Source organism: Oncorhynchus tshawytscha, linkage group LG14, assembly GCF_018296145.1.
Source record: "Oncorhynchus tshawytscha isolate Ot180627B linkage group LG14, Otsh_v2.0, whole genome shotgun sequence".
Classification (NCBI taxonomy): domain Eukaryota; kingdom Metazoa; phylum Chordata; class Actinopteri; order Salmoniformes; family Salmonidae; genus Oncorhynchus; species Oncorhynchus tshawytscha.
The window spans coordinates 28,443,300-28,470,095 of record NC_056442.1 but is presented as its reverse complement, the minus strand read 5'-3'; the positions used below and the strand labels follow the sequence as shown (position 1 = coordinate 28,470,095).

Below are 26,796 nucleotides of genomic sequence, written 5' to 3'. Positions count from 1 at the left end.
TGGCCGATTAATTAGGGCAGATTTCAAGTTTTCATAACAATCGGAAATCGGTATTTTGGACACCGAATTTGCCGATTTATTTTATTTATTTATTTTTACTACACCTTTATTTAATCTTTATTTAACTGCGCAAGTCAGTTAAGAACACATTCTTATTTTCAATTACGGCCTAGGAACGGTGGGTTAACTGCCTCGTTCAGGGGCAGAACGACAGATTTTCACCTTGTCAGCTCAGGGGATCCAATCTTGCAACCTTACAGTTAACTAGTCCAACGCAACAACAACCTGCCTCTTGTTGCATTCCGCAAGGAGACTGCCTGTTACGCGAATGCAGTAAACCAAGGTAAGTTGCTAGCTAGCATTAAATTTATCTTATAAAAAACAATCAATCAATCATAATCACTAGTTAACTACACATGGTTGATGATATTACTAGATATTATCTTGCGTGTCATGAGTTGCATACAATCTGACTGAGCATACAAGCATACAAGTATCGACGTATCTGACTGAGCGGTGGTAGGCAGAAGCAAGCACGTAAACATTCCTTCAAACAGCACTTTCGTGCGTTTTGCCAGCAGCTCTTCGTTGTGCGTCAAGCATTGCGCTGTTTCTGACTTCAAGCCTATCAACTCCCGAGATGAGGCTGGTGTAACTGAAGTGAAATGGCTGGCTAGTTAGCGCGCGCTAATAGCATTTCAAACGTCACTCGCTCGCTCTGAGCCTTGGAGTGGTTGTTTCCCTTGCTCTGCATGGGTAAAGCTGCTTCGAGGGTGGCTGTTATTGTTGTGTTCCTGGTTCGAGCCCAGGGAGGAGCGAGGAGAGGGACGGAAGCTATACTGTTACACTGGCAATATTAAAGTGCCTATAAGAACATCCAATAGTCAAAGGTTAATGTAATACAAATGGTATAGAGAGTAATAGTCCTATAATTCCTATAATAACTACAACCTAAAACTTCTTACCTGGGAATATTGAAGACTCGCTAAAATGAACCACCAGCTTTCATATGTTCTCATGTTCTGAGAAAGGAACTTAAACTTTAGCTTTCTTACATGGCAAATATTGCACTTTTACTTTCTCCAACACCTTTGTTTTTGCATTATTTAAACCAAATTGAACATGTTTCATTATTTATTTGAAGCTAAATAGATTTTATTGATGTATTATATTAAGTCAGTATTGTTGTAATTGTCATTATTATCACAAAAAAAAAAAAAATTGTCTGATTAATCGGTATCGGCTTTTTTTTGGGGTCCTCCAATAATCGGTATCGGCGGTGAAAAATCATAATCGGTCGACCTCTAATCCCAACCAGAAGCCTTGGATTACAGGCAACATCTGCACCCAGCTAAAGGATAGAGCTGCCGCTTTCAAGGAGCGGGACACTAATCCGGACGCTTCTAAGAAATCCCGCTATGCTTTCAGACGAACCATCAAAGTCAAAGCGTCAATACAGGACTAAGATTGAATGCTACTACACTGGCTTTGATGCTCGTCGGATGTGGTTGCAAACTATTACGGACCTCAAAGGAAAACCCAGCTGCAAGCTGCCCAGTGACGCGAGCCTACGAGATGGGCTAAATATCTTTTTACGCTTGCTTTGAGGCAAGCAACACTGAAGCATGCATGAGAGCACTAGCTGTTCTGGATGACTGTATCGTCACACTCCGTAGCCGATGTGAGTAAGACCTTTAAACAAGTCATAGACTGTTCTCTCTGCTACCGCATGGCAAGCAGTACCGGAGTGCCAAGTCTAGGTCCAAAAGGCTTCTTAACAGCTTTTACCCCCAAGCCATAAGACTGTTGAAGAATTAATCAAATGGCCACCCGGACTATTTGTATTGATACCCCCCCCCCTTTTGTGTTTACACTGCTGCTACTTGCTGTTTTATTATCAATGCATTGTCACTTTACCCCTACCTACATGTACAAATTACCTCGACTAACCTGTACCCCCGCACATTGACTCAGTACTGGTACCCCCTGTATATAGCCTCATTGTTGTTATTTTATTGTTACTTAAAACAACTTTGAAAATTATACTTTAGTTTATTTTTTAAATATTTTCTTAACTTTATTTTCTTAACTGCATTGTTGGTTAAGGGCTTGTAAGTAAGCATTTCATGTTAAGGTCTACACCTGTTGTATTTGGCACATGTGAAAAATACAATTTGATTTGACTTGCGGTGTAGGCAGCATTTCGAGGGGGCTGGATTGTGAAATTCAAGTGCGAAGTGTGACTGAAACCTGTCTCGGGCATCTGCCAGTTGAGATTCTCACTCAAAACAAACAAGCGAGCCAAGCCTCTAGTCTAGTGTCTCGGTTGTGTTCAGCAGAGACAGAACGTCTTGAAACAGAGCGAAACGCGGAAGTCATACCTGAACTTGTCCAATAGTGATTTTGTTTTGCTAGGGCGTGCCTTACTGAACACACCCCTGAAGTTGCTCAATCTATCCAGTAAATGGTTTCCCACAGTTCACAAACATCTCCAGGGAAATTACATGACACACTCTGAAGGTGTACTGCAAGCAGGATCTGGTTCCCTGCCACAGGACACACAGTCAACATATCAAACAGGGTTTGTGCATAAGAACACTATTTCAGTGCCATGGTGATGTTTGGTCTGGCTTGGGGAATGCTTGGCTCTACTCATTTTCCTCATTAAATAGTGGTCATCATGTCACACGTAAGGAGCCTTGATGAATACATTTGACTAGACTTGTCTGGTGCCTGGTCTCGTTCTGATGCATGTCATCTAGCCTACGTCTATGAGCCTGTGTGAGCAAGGAGGATACATATGTTTGCGGTTATGTGTTGAGTTTCAAGAGATCAGGCCTAATGTAGTAGAACAATTACTGTTTGCTAACTGCAGTGAAGTGAGTGCCGGTGAAAAACAAGTGCTCTGGTAAACAATCCTGAACAATCCTGATCATCTTTGACCGGAATGAAAAAATTATGGTTGAATATCTGCAGTTGTATTAGACACCTTGTTGCTCATTCACTATTTCGGCCTATCGGTGTGTGTGTGTGTGAGAGAGACAGCGAGCGAGAGAACAAGCATTGGCAAGCTATACCAGCGTGGTCCCCTTCATCCATTTCATTGGTTTCTTTTGTGTTTGTATATCATTCACTACAGTCTGACAGATCCGTTCAGCACGAAAACCATAGACTAGTTTTTGACCCTTAACACTCACTTACAGTTAGGATTGGTGTGAATTCACTGCAAGTTGCAGTAAAGAAGGTAAACAATACAGATGTGGAAAAGGTATGTCAAAAGGGCATTTTCAATGCTCTGGTGTGTGTGTGTGTGTGTGTGTGTGTGTGTGTGTGTGTGTGTGTGTGTGTGTGTGTGTGTGTGTGTGTGTGTGCGTGTGTGCGCTGTATTTCAGCTCACTAGTCTGTCAAGGCCAGATGAAGTCGGAAGTTTACACACACTTTAGCCAAATACATTTAAACTCAGTTTTTCACAATTCCTGACATTCAATTCCTGACAGTAAATATTCCCTGTTTTAGGTCAGTTATAGGATCACCACTTTCTTTTAAGAATGTGAAATGTCAGAATAATAGTAGAGAGAGTGATATATTTCAGCTTTTATTTCTTTCATCACATTCTCCGTGGGTCAGAATTTTACATGCACTCAATTAGTATTTGGTAGCATTGCCTTTAATTGTTTAACTTGGGTCAAATGTTTCAGGTAGCCTTCCAAAAGCTTCTCACAATAAGTTGGGTGAATTTTGGCCCATTCCTCCTGACAGCTGGTGTAACTGAGTCAGGTTTGTATGCCTCCTTGCTCGCACACGCTTTTTCAGTTCAGCCCACAAGTTTTCTATGGGATTGAGGTCAGGGCTTTGTAATGGCCATTCCAATACCTTGACTTTGTTGTCCTTAAGCCATTTTGTCACAACTTTGGAAGTATGCTTCGGGTCATTGTCCATTTGGAAGACCCATTTGCGACCAAGCTTGAACTTTCTGAGTGATATCTTGAGATGTTGCTTCAATATATCCACATACTTTTCCATCTTCATGATGCCATCTATTTTGTGAAGTGCACCAGTCCCTCCTGCAACAAAGCACTCCCAAAGCATGAAGCTGTCACCACCGTGCTTCATGGTTGGGATGGTGTTCTTTGTCTTGCAAGCTCTCACTTTTCCCTCCAAACATAATGAAGGTCATTATGACCAAACAGTTCTATTTTTGTTTCATCAGACCAGAGGACATTTTCTCCAAAAAGTACTATCTTTGCTCCTATATGCAGTTGCAATCCGTAGTCTGTTTTTTTTTTAATGGTAGTTTTGGAGCACTGGCTTCCTCCTTGCTGAGTGGCTTTTCAGATTATGTTGATATATGACTTGTTTTACTGTGGATGTAGATACTTTTGTACCTGTGTCCTTCAGCATCTTCACAGGGTCCTTTTGCTGCTGTTCTGGGATTGATTTGCACTTTTCACACCAAAGTACGTTCATCTCTAGGAGACAGAATGTTTCTTCTTCCTGAGTGGTATGATGGCTGCGTGGTCTCATGGTGTTTATACTTGCGTGCTATTGTTTGTACAGATGAACGTGGTACCTTCAGGCGTTTGGAAATTGCTCCCAAGGATGAACCAGACTTGTGGAGGTGTACAATTTTTATTCTGAGGTCTTGGCTAATTTTCCTTCCCATTTTGCCAAAGAGGCAGTGAGTTTGAAGGTAGGCCTTGAAATACATCCACAGGTACACTCAAATAATGTCAATTAACCTGTCAGAGGCTTCTAAAGCCATGACATCATATTCTGGAATTTTCCAAGCTGTTTAAAGGCACAGTCAACTTAGTGTATGTAAACTTCTGACCCAGTGGAATTGTGATACAGTGAATTATATGTGAAATAATCTGTCTGTAAACAATTGTTGGAAAAATTACTTGTGTCATGCACAAAGTAGATGTCCTAACTGACTTGCCAAAACTATAGTTTGTTAACAAGAAATTTGTGGAGTGGTTGAAAAACGAGTTTTAATGACTCCAACCTAAGTGTATGTAAACTTTCGACTTCAACTGTACTATAAATCACCTGGAGCTGAATGAATGTTTGTGCTGAACCAACTTAACCTTCCAAGGAACGAACACACCACACACACAGCTACAGTACAAGTCCAAAGTTTGGACACGCCTACTCATTCCAGGGTTTTTCTTTTGTTTTTACTGTTTTCTAAATTTTAGAATAACAGTGAAGACATCTATGAAGTAACTGATTGGCTCAAACTCATTAAGTTGTTAAAAGTACATTTGTGGAATTTCTTTCCAAGGCACACCTGTTAATTGAAATGCATTCCAGGTGTCTACCTCGTGAAGATGGTTGAGAGAATGACAAGAGTGTGCAAAGCGGTCGTCAAGGCAAAGGGTGGCTACTTTGAAAATTCTCAAATAAGAAATGTTTTTATTTGTTTAACACTTTTTTGGGGGTTACTACATGATTCCATATGTACTATTTCATTAGTTTTGATTTCTTCACTATTCTACAATGTAGAAAATAGTCAAATAAAGAAAAACCTTTGAATGAGTAGGTGTGTCCAAACTTTTGACCGGTACTGTATATGTTTTTGTGGACCAACAATTGATTCCCATTCAAAATCCTATTTTCCCTGACCCTAACCTTAACCCCTAACCCAAACTCTAATCCTAAACATAACCCCTATGTCTAAAATTGTGGATCTGCAAAATGTTCCTCACTTCTCTGAATTTGTGTTGGTTTACTAAAGTGAATACTTCTGGTACTCACAAGTATAGTAAAATGTGTACGCACACACACACCAAGTTCACTTCAAGTCTCACTTCAAGCTTGTTTCTCACATTTTACCCCAAAAGAATGTGCCAGGCACTCACTAATGTTTTGCTGGCTGGCTACTCTTCAGCTGGCAACAGCATTGAGACATTCACCATGATCTGCCATGTTAACCCACTTATCATTCAGCCTTGTGAAGAAGGACTCTCTAGTCTCTGTCAAGGAGCCCACTTCAGAGATTCCACAGAGCAGGGCAGCCCTTTTATATAACATAGCCGAGCCCAGACTACACCATGGGGAGATAAACATCTAGCCTATAACACATTTACATCAGGTCCTGTCGCAGCTAGCTGGCCATCATCCAGTGTGTGTGTGTATGTATGTATATATATATTAAATAATGTGTGGTATGACTGTCACAGAGGACAGTGGCTCGATTGTGCTGCATCCAGCCAAAAATACACACTGGTAGTTTGAAAATGCAAATGTATCATCGGCGGTTCAGCGCCGCTCCAACAGTGACACTCTTTCAGCCGTGGTTCATTATGCTCTCTTAAATAATGAGGGAAAACTTGATGGGGGAGATGTATACTCACCCTATTTGCTTGTTGTTGTTGAGGAAACCGATTTGACGTAGTAGCGCCAGGGTTGCGTTTAGTAGGGTAAAAGAAAAAGAGCGTTTCTTGGACAAGTTCAGGTATTAGCCAACCTCCCTGTTTCACTCGTTTCAAATCAATTTCTCTCCACTGAACACAACCATGCTTCTCAAAGAAAGGAGGGTACATGAGAAGAGAAAAGGAGAGAATGTTGTTTTTGGTACCACGAAAGTGTCTCCTGGCTTTTGTAAAGCATGGTTTGCATACTTCCTTTTCCATTCTGATGATGTTTTGCAACTGATATTAATCTAGCTTCGCCCGGTTAGTGCAAAAGGAGCATGAGCCTTGAGCTATGGCCAGATTAATTTACTGTTCCTTCAAGGTTTGGCCAAGTCTATAAAAAAATAAGTAAATAAATAAAGGAGAAATGGGCCTGCATTCTTCCTGACTTGGTGTTGAATAATTTTGGCTTGTCTGGTGATACCAGAGCTTACGTCAATGCACTAATGCAAAGGAATTTGTATTGTTAGAATCCCTGGGACTTGCTTGGTGAAGACTGCTGGTTGTATTTTTTATGTACAGGGTCACTTCTTTCTTTGCAACTTTCTGTCCTCTAACTGGGCATACTATCAATCATGACTATCTATGCTAAAAATCAAAGTTAGGCACATTTTCGGGCCCAACATTTACTTCAAGGCCTCTGTGACATCAGAGACTTCCTGGAACGCTTACGAAACAGACCAAACAGACCAGGCTGGTATTTGGGGTTTGAGAAGTCAATGACCGAAGTGAAAATTTCTTCCTTACTTGTTAATTTTCTCAATCTAAAGGCAAAACCTAGATCCGAGCCAATGCTTTAAGTAGTTAAATGTTATTATTCCAACCTTATGAAAGTGACAAACTGACACGTTTTCATTTTTGTCAAAAACAACTCTATATCGAAGGAGTGCCTTTGATTTGGCCTGCACATGCTCAGTTTGGCACGAGACGACCATTCGACCCGATTACGTGTTTCTACGCATGAGCTTTGCTCGCCAACGTCGCCATGACATCGCCTACAAGTGTGATCAGGGATTTCTTTTGGAGAAGCAGTTATAGCCTTTTCATGCTGCACTGTCTTTGGTAATAACGTCAATCACTTGCAAGACCACAAGCAATAGGAGATGCCATTGTGCTCGAGGTAGCCCAAAATGTCTACACACAAAGACTTTAAAGACACAGTGATTAGACCTATTATTAATTAATCACAAATCTAAATAGAAGGCAGTTACAGTCAGTCCCATCTACCCTAAAAGCTGTGTTGTGAGATTTAGCGAATGGTAGCCAGGCCTTTTGGGACCAAACGGACAACAGTGAGTTTATGAGGCCCTAACCCCAAGCATAGTCCAATGCTTCACGTAGCTGGAGATGGTTTGAGTGACGCTCACGTCATTACCTGTTAATGGTTGATTTGTTATCGAGCGCGGCGAGATTAATAGATTGTGTCTCACGATGCCATTTGCAGCAGTTTACCAGTGCCATCACTCTCCCGATTCAGCTGTGTCAGGAGGACCACGCCGGCACCCTTTTACATGGTCGGCGGGCAACGAGGCTTAAACGGCTCTGAGATTTCCCGCAGAGTCATCTCAGCCTTGAAGACGGCCTTGCCTTTGACTCAGCTGACCTCCTGGGATGTGTTCAGTAGGGCCCACCGTAGTGAAATGTTTTAACACGTTCTGAATGAGCGTTTCTTATTAGACAAGTCCCGTTAGTAGAAGTGTTCTTCTACTATTTTGGAACTCTGATCTCAGCGAATGAGAATGTTATTACATGGAATGGGTTACCGTATTAGAATGTTCCTGCTGAAATCATGCTTATACACACACAACAAACCCTTGCAGGCTGTTTTGTAGCAATTTGCGGCAGAAATCACATTCCATTACTAAGTCTACAAGCCGTAGTACCAATAGTGGGTGTAAAGTTACCACTGAAAGAAGAGGAACGTCTGTTCATCATTTAGACAGAAATTACAGTCTTTGTGTTGTCAACAGTGCAAGTCTGTAGAAATACTGTAGTAAAGGGAGAAAACCGAGCTTTTCAAAGAGCCACAGCCCCCTGCAGAATGATACATGAAGAATGAGAGAGAGGAGCGCTCAGATGAGAGGCAACGGCAGTGGGAATTAAAATGACATACTTTTTTGTGGACTCACACTTCACAGATCTTAATGTCAGAGCTGCACCAATGGAGCGTTGGCGTTTGTTTGACCTGTGCCTTCTGCTTTTACACTATTACATCTACCACAAGCACTTAGTATAGCAGCATTGTGTTGTTTCAATGGACACAGTGAAGGCCTCTGAAAGTGGGCGATGTGAGGTAAAGCTGCTCACTGCTTGTTCTCTCGCTCACTGTCTCTCTCACTCACACACACTCACAGATAGGAGCCTTTAGCCAGGTGCTCCTCACAAGGTCATAACAATAAGACCACGAAGTCCGTTGCCATAGTAACGTGCGCCAGTGAGCTTAACTGGTTAAAAGGATGAATAAAGAAAAGCACAACAGCCCTGTTCAATACACCAGACACAGCCAGGCAAGGTACAGCAACCTTTCACTGATTTCTACCAGCTAAGCAGGTGCTGCGAACCCAGCAAAATCATTACAATGTGGAGCTGATAATAGCGTTTCATAACACATTTGATATGGTCCAAGGATTTTTATCTGATATAAAAGCCTCTGTAATTTATCAGATAGTCGCTTAGTTCATTGGACTCTTGAGTTGAGCTGCATTTTGACCAAACAGAACAAAAATACAACAGGTCAGTTGAATGTTCTTTTCTTTGCAGGCCAACCTGAACGATTCCCACAACCAGATGGTGGTGCACTGGGCCGGGGAGAAGAGCAATGTCATTGTGGCGCTGGCCAGAGACAGTGTCGGAGCCGCAGGTCCCAAGACTAGCTCGGTGAGTACACAGTAGTACACTTCCTGCGCATACAGTAGTACACTTTCTGTAAGTACAGTAGTACACTTCCTCTGTGTACCGGAATACACTACCTGTGACTACAGTAGAACACTTCCTGCGAGTACAGTTGTACACTTCCCGTGAGCACACTAATGTAGTAGCCTACATTTCCTGTAAGTATAGTAACATACCTTCTGTGTTGGATGGTGTTCCACAATCGCACAAAAATAACATATCCATGAACCTATCCACCACCACATAGCCTGACGCCTACATGTTGTTTTGAACCTCTTTTGAATCTTCTTCCCTCTCAATTCACATTTCCCTCTATTCAGATAACACACATAGGATTCTGCCATTTCAACTGTAGACTCCTTTGTTCGAGTTACCATGGCAGAAATGGTAGTGCCATGTTAACCACAGTTTGACTGTGTCATGTTGTCTTTGTGTATCCATGTGTGTTTGTGTGCGTGCATGCATGTGTGTTTGTGTGCGTGCATGCATGTGTGTTTGTGTGCGCGGGCCGCCCATCTGGTCAGTGACAGTGACAGGCCACGTGTTGTCAGTGCTGCGGGGCCCGGACCTGTTCTCCTGTGCCAAGGAGATGGCGCCGTGGCCTGCCAGCCGGCCGTGTGCTTCCTCTCCTCTCACAGATCAGATTCACTGAGCCACGGATGAATCCCTCCATCTGTTACACCACCAAAATAGTTCTCTCTCTACTCTGTCTTCTTTTGATGTTATCAGCTCCCTGTCCTGCCTGTTACTCACACTCAGCTTACAGTAACCCAAGCACCTCCCACTGCTTTTGTGCACAGTGTAAGAAGGACCTCCTGCGCTCCTCAAGGGGTTAATGAAATTAACTTTAGATGTAATGCCATTTGCAAAAAAAAGTGTTTGATACTAAACCGCAGAGATACCACTGGTGAAGGACAGTTTATTTGTACAAGAATTGTTAGTTTTGTGTCTCTCTCCGCTCCCAGTTCAGTACGCTCCTCGATATAACTTCCAGCCAGCATTGTGGATTCAGTGGTCTTTGTGTGCTGTTCTCTGTGGTCTGAGATCCTTGGTCTCTGGCACTCTGACGGGAATCTGAGAGCTCTGACCTCACTCGTATATTGTCTTTGGTAGAATCTGCAGGACAGGAGGGAACAGAACGGAACACTAAACTCTCTAGTCACTTAACATGGACAAAGCTTTTTCCCAAGTATTGTGTTTCTCTCCGTAGATAAAGTCTGTAGCTGGAAAGTCTAGCTACTGCTTAAATGCTTTGATTCCTTTTACTGAGTCAGTTAATGGCCTCCCTCCCAATACACCCATTCTAAAATAATTTTGTCCTCTACAAGAAATGTCCTTCATCAAAAATCATTTTTCCTGTCCAAAAGGCATCACAACAAAAAGACAGCGATAGTGGATTTCATTTGTTTACCATGTACTGTGACTTCCATGTTCTCACCTCGTTCCTCTCTCCTCTGTCACATGGTAGGTGTACGTGTCTTATGACTATGGAACCAGCTTCTCCCCCATCTCAGAGAGGTTTCAGCTGAGTGGGGAGATTGAGAAAGAGGGGAACAAGCAGGTCATCTCCCAGTTCTACCACAGCCCCGCTGACAATAAGAGGGTAAGTGGCTGAAGACCATAGAGGTACGTACACTGAGTGTACGAAGCATTAGGAACACCTTCATAATATTGAGTCACATCCCCTTTGGCCCTCAGAACAACCTCAATTCGTCAAGCATGGACTCTACAAGGTGTCGAAAGTGTTCCACAGGGATGCTGGCCCATGTTGTCTCCAATGCTTCCCCCAATTGTCAATTTGGCTGGATGTCCTTTGGGTGGAGGACCATTCTTGATACACACAGGAAACTGTTGAGCATGAAAAACCCAGCAGTTTTGCAGTTCTTGGCACACTTAAACCGGTGCGCCTGGCACCTACTAGTTTTGCCCATTCACCTTTCACCCCAGGTGAAAGCTATGTCATGTTTTGTCTACTCAGTGTACAGTATGATAAGACACACTGTATTAAGACCTTTCTCTATATCGAAGACTGCCCTGATAGGAGTTGTATTATGTTTTCTAAGTTTGAGTGTATAGCTCTTTTTCGTTTGTTCTCCCATCTCCGCACAACCAGCGCAAGGCACATAACATTATTGAGCTTGTTGTTTATTAGGGTTGATTTACCTGTATAGTGTGTGTGTGTGTGTTTGTGTACATGCGTAGTTATCAGTCATGAGCTCGAGATTGTTCGATGCAGTGCCTTGAGGTTTGGTGCGGTGCCGTGTTCGATTATGTCTCATTGTGTGCCGGTGAGTCATAGCCCTGGCCCCGCCCCCAGCCGTTCCCCCTGGCACTCAGCCCAGTGGAGGTTATTGCAAGGTGTAAGGGTGCATGGGAAACGTAGTTTGTTCCATTAGCAGGCAGGCATTCGCATGTGGCCTGCCTTCTGAGCCCTGCAGGCTTGGGCCATCAGTCTGCAGACAGGTGGACTCCAGAGAGCGAGGTAGGGCGGCCTGGTATAACAGCTGGAGGACTCCACCCTCTCAGTCTGCAACATGTTCCCAACATCATGGAGATGGTTACGATGGGAAATGAGTGGTTTCTTCTCATCTGCACATTGAGCTGTGAGCTTTCCCTTTTGAATTCAGGGCCTGTATTTAGCAAGCTTCTCAGATTAGGAGTACAGATCTAGGATCAGTTCCTCTCTGTCCATAATAATGGGAATCGTTCAGGTTGGCCTGCAAAGAAAAGAACATTCAACTGACCTGTTGTATTTTTGTTCTGTATAATAATACCGCTCTCTGGAGTCTGACTGGTTACGGATCTGCCTATTTAAAAGAAAGATTCACCCATTTTGAATGTTTTATTTTTTTTGCATCTCTGACTGATGTTCTATTCCCGGGGTCATTTCATGTTTCCATGTGTACAAGTATTCACACTCACCGAGTCAATACATGTTACAATCACCTCTGGCATCGATTACAGCTTTCAGTCTTTCTGAGTAAGTCTCTAAGAGCTTTGCATACCTGGATTGTTCAGTATTTGCACATTATTATTTTTATTTTATTCTTCAAGCTCTGTCAAGTTGGTTGTTGATCATAGCTAGACAGCCATTTTTTTTAAATTTAATTTTAAAATTTGACCTTTATTTAACCAGGCAAGTCAGTTAAGAACAAATTCTTATTTTCAATTACGGCCTGGGAACAGTGGGTTAACTGCCTTGTTCAGGGGCAGAACGACAGATGTGTACCTTGTCAGCTCGGGGGTTTGAACTCGCAACCTTCCGGTTACTAGTCCAACCCTCTAACCACTAGGCTACGCTGCCGCCCCAAGTCTTGCCACATATTTTCAAGCCGATTTTAAGTCAAATCTGTAACTTGACCACTCATGAACATGCAATGTCCTCTTCAAGTGTATATTTGGTCTTGTGAGTTAGGTTATTGTCCTTCTGAAAGGTGAATTTGTCTTCCAGTGTCTGGAAAGCAGACTGAACCAGGTTTTTCTCTAGAATTTTGCCTGTGCTTTGCTCTATTAATTTGATTTTTATCGTAAAAAATAATCTATAGTCCTTGCTAATGGCAAGCATACCCATAACATTATGCAGCCACCACCATGCTTGAAAATATGAAGAGCGGTACTCCGTGACATGTTGTGTTGGATTTACCCCAAACATAACGATTTGTATTTAGGGCATAAAGTTAATTTCTTTGCCACATGTTTTGCAGTTTTACTTTAGTGCCTTATTGCAAACAGGATGCAATCTTTTGGAAAATGTATTCTGTACAGGCTTCCTCCTTTGTCATTTAGGTTAGTATTGTGGAGTAACTACAATGTTGTTGTTCCATCCTCAGTTTTCTCCTATCACAGCCATTAAAGTCACCATTGGCCTCATGGTGGAATCCATGAGTGGTTTCCTTTCTCTCCGGCAACTGATTTAGGAAGGATGCCTGTATCTTTGTAGTGACTGGGTGTGTTGATACCCCATCCAAAGTGTAATTAACAACTTCACCATGCTCAAAAGGGATATTCAATGTCAGCTTTTTTTTTACCCATCTACCAATAGGTTTTTGTGAGGCATTGGAAAACCTCTCTGGTATTTTTGTATGAATCTGTTTGAAATTCCTTAATCGACTGAGGGACCTTAAAATGATCTGTATGTGTGGAATACAGAGATGAGGTAGTCATTCAAATATCATGTCATACACTATTACTGCACACAGAGTGAATCCATGCAATTTATGACTTGTTCAGCGCATTTTTACTCCTGAACTTATTTAGGCTTGCCGTAACAAAGGGGTTGAATACTTGTTTTGTTGTAATTTTTTTCTAATTTGTAAAAATGTATTTGTCCCGTTTCCAAGTGGAGGCTGTTGAGAATATAGGAGTTATTGGGAATGCAGTTCAAAAAAATAGATCAAAGGAAGGACCGACAACATGGGATTATAGCTCCTGTATAATTACGTAATCTGAATTTGCAATTAGGCATTTCAAATTAAATATCTCTGAATATTTATTTTGAATTTCTCATTATTTTTGGGGGGGTGTTTGCAAACGGTCTTTTGAAATAGCTAGACGAGAGATATTTGGAGGTGAGATATTAGGCCGGTTCTTACTATTCTAGTTTGTTGAAATCAGTCAGACTTGACGTTTTAGCAGGTTGATTCAGTTTAGAAAGTTGCAGGTACAAATACAAATGCTATGTATAGAGCAAGACTGATTCTCTGTTCTACAGGAAAGAATGTCCTATTTCTTCTACACAATATATTTCTATCTTAACATTCCTTAACACTCCTAAACAGACCCCAGTGGGTATTTAGTCTAACCTTGGCCTGTCTTGTCCTTCTCTTGTTCTAGTACCTCTTTGCAGACAGCACCAACAGCTACCTCTGGAACTCCTTTGACTTCTGCAAGACCATCCAGGGGTTCTCCATCCCCTTCAAGCCCACAGACCTGCTGCTGCACAGCAAGAGGGCCAACCTGGTCCTGGGCTATGACAGCTCCCACCCCAACAAACAGGTACTCAACTGACTGCTATAGAACTGACTGCTATAGAAATGGAGATCTTTGTGCAGGAGGTGTCTATTATGATGATCAGCGCTTTGCCTGTAGCTCTGTGTCCACCATTTTGGTTTGGGGTTAGATGCCTATGTGGACTAATGGCTCTACTCCATACGCTGGATTGCCATACTATAGCCCACAGCATTTGGTTTATAATACAGTGTTCTAGAGAAACACAGCCAATATTTCATAATGCAAATAGTAATTAAATGTCACAGCTGCATATACTAAACTGTCTCTCTGAAAAACACAATACATTTTGTGGAATTTTTCCTAACTACTTATTCACGTTTCAGCTTAACAGAAATGATGGAAAATGGTTAACTCTCAAACATTCTGCCAGTTCTATGCAGCCTGGAGTCAACATGTGCAAATGAGCCCCTGACCTACATTTACTCCCCACCCCCCCGCCTCTGTTATTTTTGCAGCTATGGAAATCTGACGATTTTGGAGAGACATGGGTGTTGATCCAAGAGCACGTGAAGGCCTATTTCTGGTAAGATCAATGCCCCTGTGATTGTGTGAGGAGAGGCAGAACGTACAGTCATCAGTATAACCAATTGTCGATGTTGAGTATCAGACTGTCTGCAAAACATTAAAGCATCGGTCTGGGGATGGGTGGGATGTGCGTGTGTGTCTTCATTTCCTGTTTACTTCCTGTTTTTCTGTGACTGCCTGCCTCCTCCATCATCTGGCCCTCACTAGACCTTAATGTCTTCCGATTTCTGTCTGCTTACCAAGCATGCAGCTCGCCAGCTAACCCCCTGCCTCTCCAAGTTAAATATATAGATTAGATTGGCCCTTGTAATTTTTTATTTTTTTATTTCACCTTTATTTAACCAGGTAGGCTAGTTGAGAACAAGTTCTCATTTGCAACTGCGACCTGGCCAAGATAAAGCAAAGCAGTGTGAACAGACAACACAGAGTTACACATGGAGTAAACAAGTCAATAACACAGTAGAAAAAAAAGAGAGTCTATATACATTGTGTGCAAAAGGCATGAGGAGGTAGGCGAATAATTACAATTTTGCAGATTAACACTGGAGTGATAAATGATCAGATGGTCATGTACAGGTGGAGATATTGGTGTGCAAAAGAGCAGAAAAGTAAATAAATATAAACAGTATGGGGATGAGGTAGGTAAAATTGGGTGGTCTATTTACCGATAGACTATGTACAGCTGCAGCGATCGGTTAGCTGCTCAGATAGCAGATGTTTGAAGTTGGTGAGGGAGATAAAAGTCTCCAACTTTGGCGATTTGAGCAATTCGTTCCAGTCACAGGCAGCAGAGAACTGGAACGAAAGGCGGCCAAATGAGGTGTTGGCTTTAGGGATGATCAGTGAGATACACCTGCTGGAGCGCGTGCTACGGGTGGGTGTTGCCATCGTGACCAGTGAACTGAGATAAGGCGGAGCTTTACCTAGCATGGACTTGTAGATGACCTGGAGCCAGTGGGTCTGGCGACGAATATGTAGCGAGGGCCAGCCGACTAGAGCATACAGGTCGCAGTGGTGGGTGGTATAAGGTGCTTTAGTAACAAAACGGATGGCACTGTGATAAACTGCATCCAGTTTGCTGAGTAGAGTATTGGAAGCTATTTTGTAGATGACATCGCCGAAGTCAAGGATTGGTAGGATAGTCAGTTTTACTAGGGTAAGTTTGGCGGCGTGAGTGAAGGAGGCTTTGTTGTGGAATAGAAAGCCGACTCTAGATTTGATTTTAGATTGGAGATGTTTGATATGAGTCTGAATGACAATGCAAAGAAAATGCCACTACGATCCCTGAGGAAGAGAGAGACCGATTACAAGATTTTTATTTGGGGCTCACTATGTGTGAATGGCTTAATGACACTGGTAACACCTAAAGGATTTTGAACCCTGCTATCAATCAGATCTGGGTTCAAATAGTGTTTTAAATCTTTCAAATACTTTGAACGTTTGCTTGAGCCTGCCTGGAGTGCCAGAAGCGCAGAGTTTGCAGAGAAAAGGTCTATCAAGCACATCAAAAACAACAAACTTGCTTAAAACAATCTGATAATGATGATGATTGCGACACTTTCAGTGCCGTGTGTCTCTCACCACAAATAGTAGGCCTAGGCAGGAGAGTGGCACATTCAAACAAAAAACATATTTTCCTTTCAAACCCCATCCATAAAAGATAAAGCCCTGCTTTGGAGGGATTTGACCGATCTGTTAATGATTTAAAGGCGTGGATGTGGAGGGTTTAGCTAGGGTTAGACGTCCAGACCATGCTATCTGAATGGGAAGAATTCCAAGGCCCTTGGCCAATAAATTCTTCCAGTTCAGTTCACATGGTCAACAAAGAAAAACCTTTGGCCCTACCTATGTCCCACTTGCGGCCGTTTTCTGCATCTTTCCAGGGGTGTGGAACCGTACGACTCCCCCACCACGGTGCTGGTCCAGAGGCACGAGCCCCAGGGGGTGTCCAGCATCCTCAGCAGCACCGACTTCTTCCAGAGTGAGCAGAACCGCCGAGTCGTCCTAGAGAGAGTGGACAACTTCCAGCTCCGGGACAAGTACATGTTCGCCACCACTTCCACAGTAAGTGAGGTTGACTTTCAGGGGGAATTATACATGACAGGCATGCTGTTGCTCTTGCAGTGTTGAGAATGCTCATGTTATTATGGAGAGGAATGCCCACATTGATTATTTTAACAACACAAACATTGGGTGGTCTAATCTTAACTATGTTCTATTACAGTGCCTTCAGAAAGTATTCACACCCTTGACTTTTTCCACATTTTGTTGTTGAAATAGATTAAATAGTGCAATAATAGTGTTAAGCATGTTTTTTAGGACTACCTCATCTCTGTACACATGCAGTTATCTTTAAGGTCCCTCAGTCGAGCAGTGAATTTCAACCATGGATACAACTAAGACCAGAGAGGTTTTTCAATACCTCGCAACGAAGGGCACCTATTGGTAGATGGGTAAAAAATGTATAAAAAAGCAGACCTTGAATATCCCTTTGGGCACGGCGAAGTTATTAATTATACTTTGGATGGTGTATCAATATACCCAGTTACTACAAAGATACAGGTGTCCTTACTAACTCAGGTGCCGGTGAGGAAGGAAACCGCTCAGGGATTTCACCAATGGTGACTTTAAAACAGTTACAGATGTCGTGACGTGACCTTCATTAATCTGATGACTGTTATTTATTCAATCCACTAACTATGTTTAATTGTTACCCCATTTAAATGAGTCATGTAACAATGAACTGATTAGGAATTTTGTGCACCACGCAAGAAGTTGTTTAATGAGTTACCATCTCCTGAATTAAACTATAAAAGTTGTATATCGATAACAATCATTTATTAATCATTACCTCATATCAGTCTCATTTGGAACGTCGCAGACTTCTTGAATCCGCAAGAACCCCATCCTTTTTTGACTATTCAGAACTAAACAAATGTATTTAATTGTTTATTTAATAACTAACTAAATAGTAATACCGAATACACATACAGTCATGGCCAAATTTTGAGAATGACACAAATATTAATTTTCACAAAGTTAGCTGCTTCAGTGTCTAGATATTTTTGTCAGAATGTTACTATGTAATACTGAAGTATAATTACAAGCACTTCATAAGTGTCAAAGGCTTTTATTGACAATTACATGAAGTTGATGCAAGGAGTCAATATTTGCAGTGTTGAACCTTCTTTTTCAAGACCTCTGCAATCTGCCCTGGCATGCTGTCAGTTAACTTCTGGGCCACATCCTGACTGATGGCAGCCCATTCTTGCATAATCAATGCTTGGAGTTTGTCAGAATTTGTGGGGTTTTGTTTGTCCACCCGCCTCTTGAGGATTGACCACAAGTTCTCTATGGCATTTTAAGGTCTGGGGAGTTTCCTGGCCATGGATCCAACATATTGATGTTTTGTTCCCCGATCCATTTAGTTATCACTTTTGCCTTATGGCAAGGTGCTCCATCATGCTGGAAAAGGCATTGTTCGTCACCAAACTGTTCCTGGATGGTTCGGAGAAGTTGCTCTCTGAGGATGTGTTCTTTATTCTTTATTCATGGCTGTGTTCTTAGGCAAAATTGTGAGTGAGCCCACTCCCTTGGCTGAGAAGCAACCTCACACATGAATGGTCTCAGGATGCTTTACTGTTGGCATGACACAGGACTGACGGTAGCGCTCACCTTGTCTTCTCCGGACAAGCTTTTTTCCGGATGCCCTAAACAATCGGAGGGGGGATTCATCAGAGAAAATGACTTTACCCCAGTCCTCAGCAGTCCAATCCCTGTACCTATTGCAGCATATCAGTCTGTCCCTGATGTTTTTCCTGGAGAGAAGTGGCTTCTTTGCTGCCCTTCCAGGCCATCCTCCAAAAGTCTTAACCTCACTGTGCATGCAGATGCACTCACACCTGCCTGCTGCCATTCATGAGCAAGCTCTGGTGGTGCCCCACAGCTGAATCAACTTTAGGAGACGGTCCTGGCTATTGCTGGACTTTTTTTTCTCCCTAATCTCGTGGTATCCAATTGGTAGTAGTTACAGTCTTGTCTCATTGCTGCAACTCCCGTACGGACTCAGGAGAGGCGAAGGTCGAGAGCCATGCGTCCTCCGAAACACAACCCTACCTAGCCGCACTGCTTCTTGACACAACACACATCCAAACCGGAAGCCAGCTGCACCAATGTGTCAGAGGAAACACCGCACCGTGTTTCCTTGCAGGTAAGCATGGTTGACAGAGGAAGTGGGGAAAATAGAGAGAGAGGAGAAAGGGACATTTATCGTGGATACATTCTGGGACTGTTCTCACATTAATCCTATAACTTGCACACGAACTGCCACCCGTTTGGGTTAGAAATGCAATGTATTTATGTGTATATGTCCTTGTTTGTTGTGTCTCTGTTGAAACCAATCAATCCTTCTATGGGGAATGGCTCGATAATGTAAGGCTCTGATTTTTCACCAGAAGTCGCAATGTCCTTGTCCTGGCTTGGAGTGGAGTGTTTCTTCAGAACAGATACTCAGTGATTGTCTGAGATGGAATTTTCTTCTTTCCCACCTCGTGTCTTTAGTCAAAGTTCTAGGACCACTTTTACATGCCCAGCTGCAGACTGGAGATTTTAATGCCTAGTTTTTATCTTCTTCGCCTCGTTTTGAGTTTCCAACCGTTTGTAATGTTTAGCTCATGCTTCACGTCTGCTGGTCTCAAGATTGATTATTCAGGGTTCAGCTCCCGACCACTTTACATGTCAGTAGCAACCCGGCAATGTTCGGGTCTGTTGTAAATTTTGTTATCAAGGCTTTTTATCCTCAGGGAAATGGGGTCATTCAATCATGCCGACACGATGTCTGTGCTCACTTGGGGCGTGGCTACTGACTGGGCAAAAGTTTATATGAAAAACAATTATCTCATTAGAAGACTAAAATCACATTCCTATCTTAACAAAAAAACTCTCATACTTAATCATATATTTTGTATAACATTTAGATGTTAACTTGACACTTTCAGAGTTATTTCTTGATATCATCCTTAATGACATCAAAATAATAAAGAATATGACAATATATATTCTTTAAGTCTCCACTGATCATTCGAAACATTCAGATGTTCCAATGTTCACTTTCTGGGCAAAAAGGTTTTTGGGGCAAAAATCTTCTGGAGACAAAGCACATTTCTTTCCCAATACTGAGGAGCAAAGGGAGAGATTCTCCTCCTGCCTAATTTACGACCGAGTGTTAAGGTGTCAAAACCGGGCCACCCCCCCTTCCCCTCTTCTGTGGGTAAGAGGGTCTGGTTGTTGTCAGCTATTTACCAAGCTGATCTGAGGCCTTTGTGTCATGACTCTCCTGGGTGAGGAACAGAGTTTAATGGCTGTGATAGGAGAAAACTGAGGTTTGATCTACAACATTGTAGTTACCCCACAATACTAACCTAATTGGCAGAGTGAAAAGAAGGCAGCCTGTACAGAATAAAAATATTCCAAAACATACATCCTGTTTGCAACAAGGCACTAAAGTAAAACTGCAAAAAATGTAGCAAAGAAATTAACTTTGTCCTGAAAGCAAAGTGTTATATTTGGGGCAAACACAACACATCACTGAGTACCACTCTTCATATTTTCAAGCATGGTGATGGCTGCATCATGTTATGGTATGCTTGTCGTTGGCAAGGACTAGGGAGAAGAGCTAAGCAGAGGCAAGATCATAGAGTAAAACCTGGTTGTCTGCTTTCCAATAGACACTGGGGAAAACATTCACCAGTACAAAAACCTAAAACACAAGGCCAAATATACACCCTGGTTGCTTACCAAGACAACAGAATGTTCCTAAGTGGCCTAGTTAAAGTTTGACTTAAATTGTCTTAGAAATCTATGGCAAAACTTGAAAATGGCTGTCTAGCAATGATCAACAACCAACTTGACAGAGCTTGAAGAATAAAATAAAAATAATGATGTGTAAATGTTTTACATTCCAGGTGTGCAAAGCTCTTAGAGACTTACCCAGAAAGACTCACAGCTGTAATCGCAGCCAAAGGTGATTTTAACATGTATTGATTCAGGTGTGTGAATACTTATGTAAATTTGATATTTCAGTATTTCTTTTCCAAAAATTGTGCAACAATGTCTACGAACATGTTTTCACTTTGCCTTTATGGGGTATTGTTTGGAGATGGATGAGACATTTTTTATTCCGGCTGTGACGCAACAAAATGTGGAATAATTTAAGGGGCATGAATACTTTCTGAGGGACTGTAAGTCATTAGTCAAAACCATCATATTGAACTGGTAGGCTTAAATACCTGATAAGTCCACCACGTGCATAGAATCGTTCTAAAGGTAGTATCTTATCCCTAGCTAAAGTATTTGGCCTCCTATAACCCCAGCAGTGTCTGTTTGCGATAAAGTCGCACGTTGTTTGGCGTATGGAAACCACAGGCGCCCGACTGCTGCTTTTTGAAACAGATGGGGACGGTTTGATCCCAGGCTCCTTCCTTGGCTGTGAATCTGCGTCACAAATATCCAGCGTGCTTTGCCTGGGCGCATGCAGTCCAATAAAGCGTCATACAATGAAAGAGGAACTTAATTATTGACTCCTCCATGAAAAGAGGAATACCTTTTGTTGTGTACACAATGTGGACTGGAGAGACGGGCCATGTCATGCACTGTGGAACACTGGGGTTAATGTGGTCTGATACATACCGATCCCATCAAAACTAGGCTGAGATATTAGTTTGCATTTGATAGCACACATGTCTATTCTGAGCCAATTACGGGTAACGATTTCTGTCTGTGCAAACTCAGTCCTATAGCCCTGAATAACCACGCAGACTCACTGCAGTCAACGCTGTTGTTAAACAACCATGGCCAAACACACGTATCTGAATCCTGGCATTACTACACACACACATATACACACACACACACACACACACACACACACACACACACACACACACACGTAGCGGAAAGGGGAAAGAGAGAGACTGAAAGTACAATTGCAGAAGACCGCTGTTTGGGGCATTTTCACTATGAGGAAGTGGTGTTTCTGTAAAAGAAACTGAATGGAGATCTGAGGTTCTGCGCTGCTGCTTAGCTTCTTAAACCCCTATAAATATGCACATTGTGTATTGTGAATGTTTGTACGTTGTAACTACCTTATCTTTATTCATATCAGTCTCTTACAAATCAATTGACTCAACATTCACAGCTACAAGCATACTTCATAATGTCGACCCTACCAGAGGTGGGACCAAGTCATTGTTTTACAAGTCACACGTAAGTCTCAAGTCTTAGCACTCAAGTCCCGAGTCAAGTTCCAAGTCAAGACAGGCAAGCATAACGTGCTATTCACCAAATGTAATACCATTTCATGTTTTTAACAAGAGTAATAGTTAGTATATTACATTTACCCAAATCATGAATGCTTTTAAAAATATCTATATATTTATTACTTTGAAAATACATTTTATATTACCATGGAAATACATGGGTAGCCATGAGAAAGAACCCCCCTCTGTGACAGCGGGAGAGGAGTGGTAGGCTGGGTCGTGTGGGGTGGTTGCTCTCCTGTAGATGAGTTAAGCAGCAGAGTATCTGCTGGCCATCCAACATGGCAATTCACATAGAAATACATCACCTACAACAGCCGTTGCCGTGTAGAATAGAGAATCGAGTACAGATCTATGTATTGCATTTCTATCTGTAAGACTGTATCTGAATGCGATGCCTCAGATGAAATAAGCCGCCGTTCTTCATTCATTATCAATGGAGAAAGCTCAAAACTGCGGAGGACAGCAGAGACAGGGATGGTGGGATTTGTGTGAAGCATAAACCCAACCAGAGGTTCAAGCACTCGCTGTAATCAGCAGGTTAGGAAGAGTACACAACCATTCTAGGAGGCACTCTGCCACAAATGTGCTCATTTGATCTATTCCAGCTCCAAACAGCGTGGTGGCGAGTCAATCTGCAAATCTAATCTAGGCAAGCAGTGAGGAGCGCACATAACAATACAGGCTCCAGACATCACAAGCAGGGAGGAGCGCACATAACAATACAGGCTCCAGACATCACAAGCAGTGAGGAGCGCACATAACAATACAGGCTCCAGACATCACAAGCAGGGAGGAGCACACATAACAATACAGGCTCCAGACATCACAAGCAGGGAGGAGCACACATAACAATACAGGCTCCAGACATCACAAGCAGGGAGGAGCACACATAACAATACAGGCTCCAGACATCACAAGCAGGGAGGAGCGCACATAACAATACAGGCTCCAGACATCACAAGCAGGGAGGAGCACACATAACAATACAGGCTCCAGACATCACAAGCAGGGAGGAGCACACATAACAATACAGGCTCCAGACATCACAAGCAGGGAGGAGCACACATAACAATACAGGCTCCAGACATCACAAGCAGTGAGGAGCGCACATAACAATACAGGCTCCAGACATCACAAGCAGGGAGGAGCGCACATAACAATACAGGTTCCAGACATCACAAGCAGTGAGGAGCGCACATAACAATACAGGCTCCAGACATCACAAGCAGTGAGGAGCGCACATAACAATACAGGCTCCAGACATCACAAGCAGGGAGGAGCACACATAACAATACAGGCTCCAGACATCACAAGCAGTGAGGAGCGCACATAACAATACAGGCTCCAGACATCACAAGCAGTGAGGAGCGCACATAACAATACAGGCTCCAGACATCACAAGCAGTGAGGAGCACACATAACAATACAGGCTCCAGACATCACAAGCAGGGAGGAGCACACATAACAATACAGGCTCCAGACATCACAAGCAGGGAGGAGCGCACATAACAATACAGGCTCCAGACATCACAAGCAGGGAGGAGCACACATAACAATACAGGCTCCAGACATCACAAGCAGGGAGGAGCGCACATAACAATACAGGCTCCAGACATCACAAGCAGTGAGGAGCGCACATAACAATACAGGCTCCAGACATCACAAGCAGGGAGGAGCGCACATAACAATACAGGCTCCAGACATCACAAGCAGGGAGGAGCACACATAACAATACAGGCTCCAGACATCACAAGCAGGGAGGAGCACACATAACAATACAGGCTCCAGACATCACAAGCAGGGTGGAGCACACATAACAATACAGGCTCCAGACATCACAAGCAGGGAGGAGCGCACATAACAATACAGGCTCCAGACATCACAAGCAGGGAGGAGCGCACATAACAATACAGGCTCCAGACATCACAAGCAGGGAGGAGCGCACATAACAATACAGGCTCCAGACATCACAAGCAGGGAGGAGCGCACATAACAATACAGGCTCCAGACATCACAAGCAGTGAGGAGCGCACATAACAATACAGCTCCAGACATCACAAGCAGGGAGGAGCACACATAACAATACAGGCTCCAGACATCACAAGCAGGGAGGAGCACACATAACAATACAGGCTCCAGACATCACAAGCAGTGAGGAGCACACATAACAATACAGGCTCCAGACATCACAAGCAGTGAGGAGCGCACATAACAATACAGGCTCCAGACATCACAAGCAGGGAGGAGCACACATAACAATACAGGCTCCAGACATCACAAGCAGGGAGGAGCACACATAACAATACAGGCTCCAGACATCACAAGCAGGGAGGAGCGCACATAACAATACAGGCTCCAGACATCACAAGCAGGGAGGAGCGCACATAACAATACAGGCTCCAGACATCACAAGCAGGGAGGAGCACACATAACAATACAGGCTCCAGACATCACAAGCAGGGAGGAGCACACATAACAATACAGGCTCCAGACATCACAAGCAGGGAGGAGCGCACATAACAATACAGGCTCCAGACATCACAAGCAGGGAGGAGCGCACATAACAATACAGGCTCCAGACATCACAAGCAGTGAGGAGCGCACATAACAATACAGGCTCCAGACATCACAAGCAGGGAGGAGCACACATAACAATACAGGCTCCAGACATCACAAGCAGGGAGGAGCGCACATAACAATACAGGCTCCAGACATCACAAGCAGGGAGGAGCACACATAACAATACAGGCTCCAGACATCACAAGCAGTGAGGAGCGCACATAACAATACAGGCTCCAGACATCACAAGCAGGGAGGAGCGCACATAACAATACAGGCTCCAGACATCACAAGCAGGGAGGAGCACACATAACAATACAGGCTCCAGACATCACAAGCAGGGAGGAGCGCACATAACAATACAGGCTCCAGACATCACAAGCAGGGAGGAGCACACATAACAATACAGGCTCCAGACATCACAAGCAGGGAGGAGCACACATAACAATACAGGCTCCAGACATCACAAGCAGGGAGGAGCACACATAACAATACAGGCTCCAGACATCACAAGCAGGGAGGAACGCACATAACAATACAGGCTCCAGACATCACAAGCAGGGAGGAGCGCACATAACAATACAGGCTCCAGACATCACAAGCAGGAGGAGCACACATAACAATACAGGCTCCAGACATCACAAGCAGTGAGGAGCACACATAACAATACAGGCTCCAGACATCACAAGCAGGAGGAGCACACATAACAATACAGGCTCCAGACATCACAAGCAGGGAGGAGCGCACATAACAATACAGGCTCCAGACATCACAAGCAGGGAGGAGCACACATAACAATACAGGCTCCAGACATCACAAGCAGTGAGGAGCGCACATAACAATACAGGCTCCAGACATCACAAGCAGGGAGGAGCGCACATAACAATACAGGCTCCAGACATCACAAGCAGGGAGGAGCACACATAACAATACAGGCTCCAGACATCACAAGCAGGGAGGAGCGCACATAACAATACAGGCTCCATACATCACAAGCAGGGAGGAGCACACATAACAATACAGGCTCCAGACATCACAAGCAGGGAGGAGCACACATAACAATACAGGCTCCAGACATCACAAGCAGGGAGGAGCACACATAACAATACAGGCTCCAGACATCACAAGCAGGGAGGAGCGCACATAACAATACAGGCTCCAGACATCACAAGCAGGGAGGAGCGCACATAACAATACAGGCTCCAGACATCACAAGCAGGGAGGAGCGCACATAACAATACAGGCTCCAGACATCACAAGCAGGGAGGAGCACACATAACAATACAGGCTCCAGACATCACAAGCAGTGAGGAGCACCCATAACAATACAGGCTCCAGACATCACAAGCCAGGCAAAAAACAACAACCAAGAAACAAACAAGTTACACACACTCATAAACACACAGCCTCGTGTGATGGATAGCTGTCGGCTATATTAGCCACGACTTACCGTTCTTTGTGCAGCTTCAAATGTCGAACAAAGTTGGAAATTGTTGCGCCTCCGTCTGTAATTTTCTTCCCTCATGTTTTGCAAGTTGCAATCCGTTTTTTGTTGATACAGCATCGTCTTTATATCCAAAAATAAATCATTTTGGGTATCATCTTTCCAAGGGCTCCGTCTGAATTCACCTGCCGACGTTACTCTACACTGCCACACACAATTTGATTGTCTGCTGTCCGATTCAAACTGTAATCCGTTAAATGAAGAGTTGTTGCGCTGCACACTTTTTTTCATAGCATCATTTTTAATATTTGGGCATGGGGAGGGTATCAAGTCAGTTCGAGTCAAAAGGCTCAAGTCCAAGTCAAGTCACGAGTCATTGGTGTTACAACTCGACTTTGACTTTAAGTCATCATATTTGTGACTCGAGTCTTACTCGAGTCCAAGTCATGTGACTCGAGTCCACACCTCTGGTCCCTACTCTCTTTGGGTAAGGCTAGAAGACTTTAACAACACATTTGCATGTGACAGAATGCGCTACTATGACGGTCTCCATAGAGGCGAGTGTATGCTTAGGTGGGTCGCTCAGATTGTCAGAACAGCGAAATGGCTTATGTTGTGTCTCGTCTGCGTA

General features: G+C 43.3%; 1 protein-coding gene across 2 annotated transcripts in view; it reads left to right on the top strand.

Annotated features, from left to right (window-relative positions):
• sorl1 (sortilin-related receptor, L(DLR class) A repeats containing) overlaps positions 1 to 26,796 on the top strand; it is a 76,259-nt gene that overhangs the window by 7,645 nt on the left and 41,818 nt on the right. For both annotated transcript variants that reach the window (XM_024444864.2, XM_024444863.2), the window contains exons 2-6: positions 9,177 to 9,293; positions 10,777 to 10,911; positions 14,142 to 14,303; positions 14,774 to 14,841; positions 16,727 to 16,907. In XM_024444864.2, the coding sequence (XP_024300632.1) occupies positions 9,177 to 9,293; positions 10,777 to 10,911; positions 14,142 to 14,303; positions 14,774 to 14,841; positions 16,727 to 16,907 (663 nt within the window). The remainder of the gene's footprint in view (positions 1 to 9,176; positions 9,294 to 10,776; positions 10,912 to 14,141; positions 14,304 to 14,773; positions 14,842 to 16,726; positions 16,908 to 26,796) is intronic.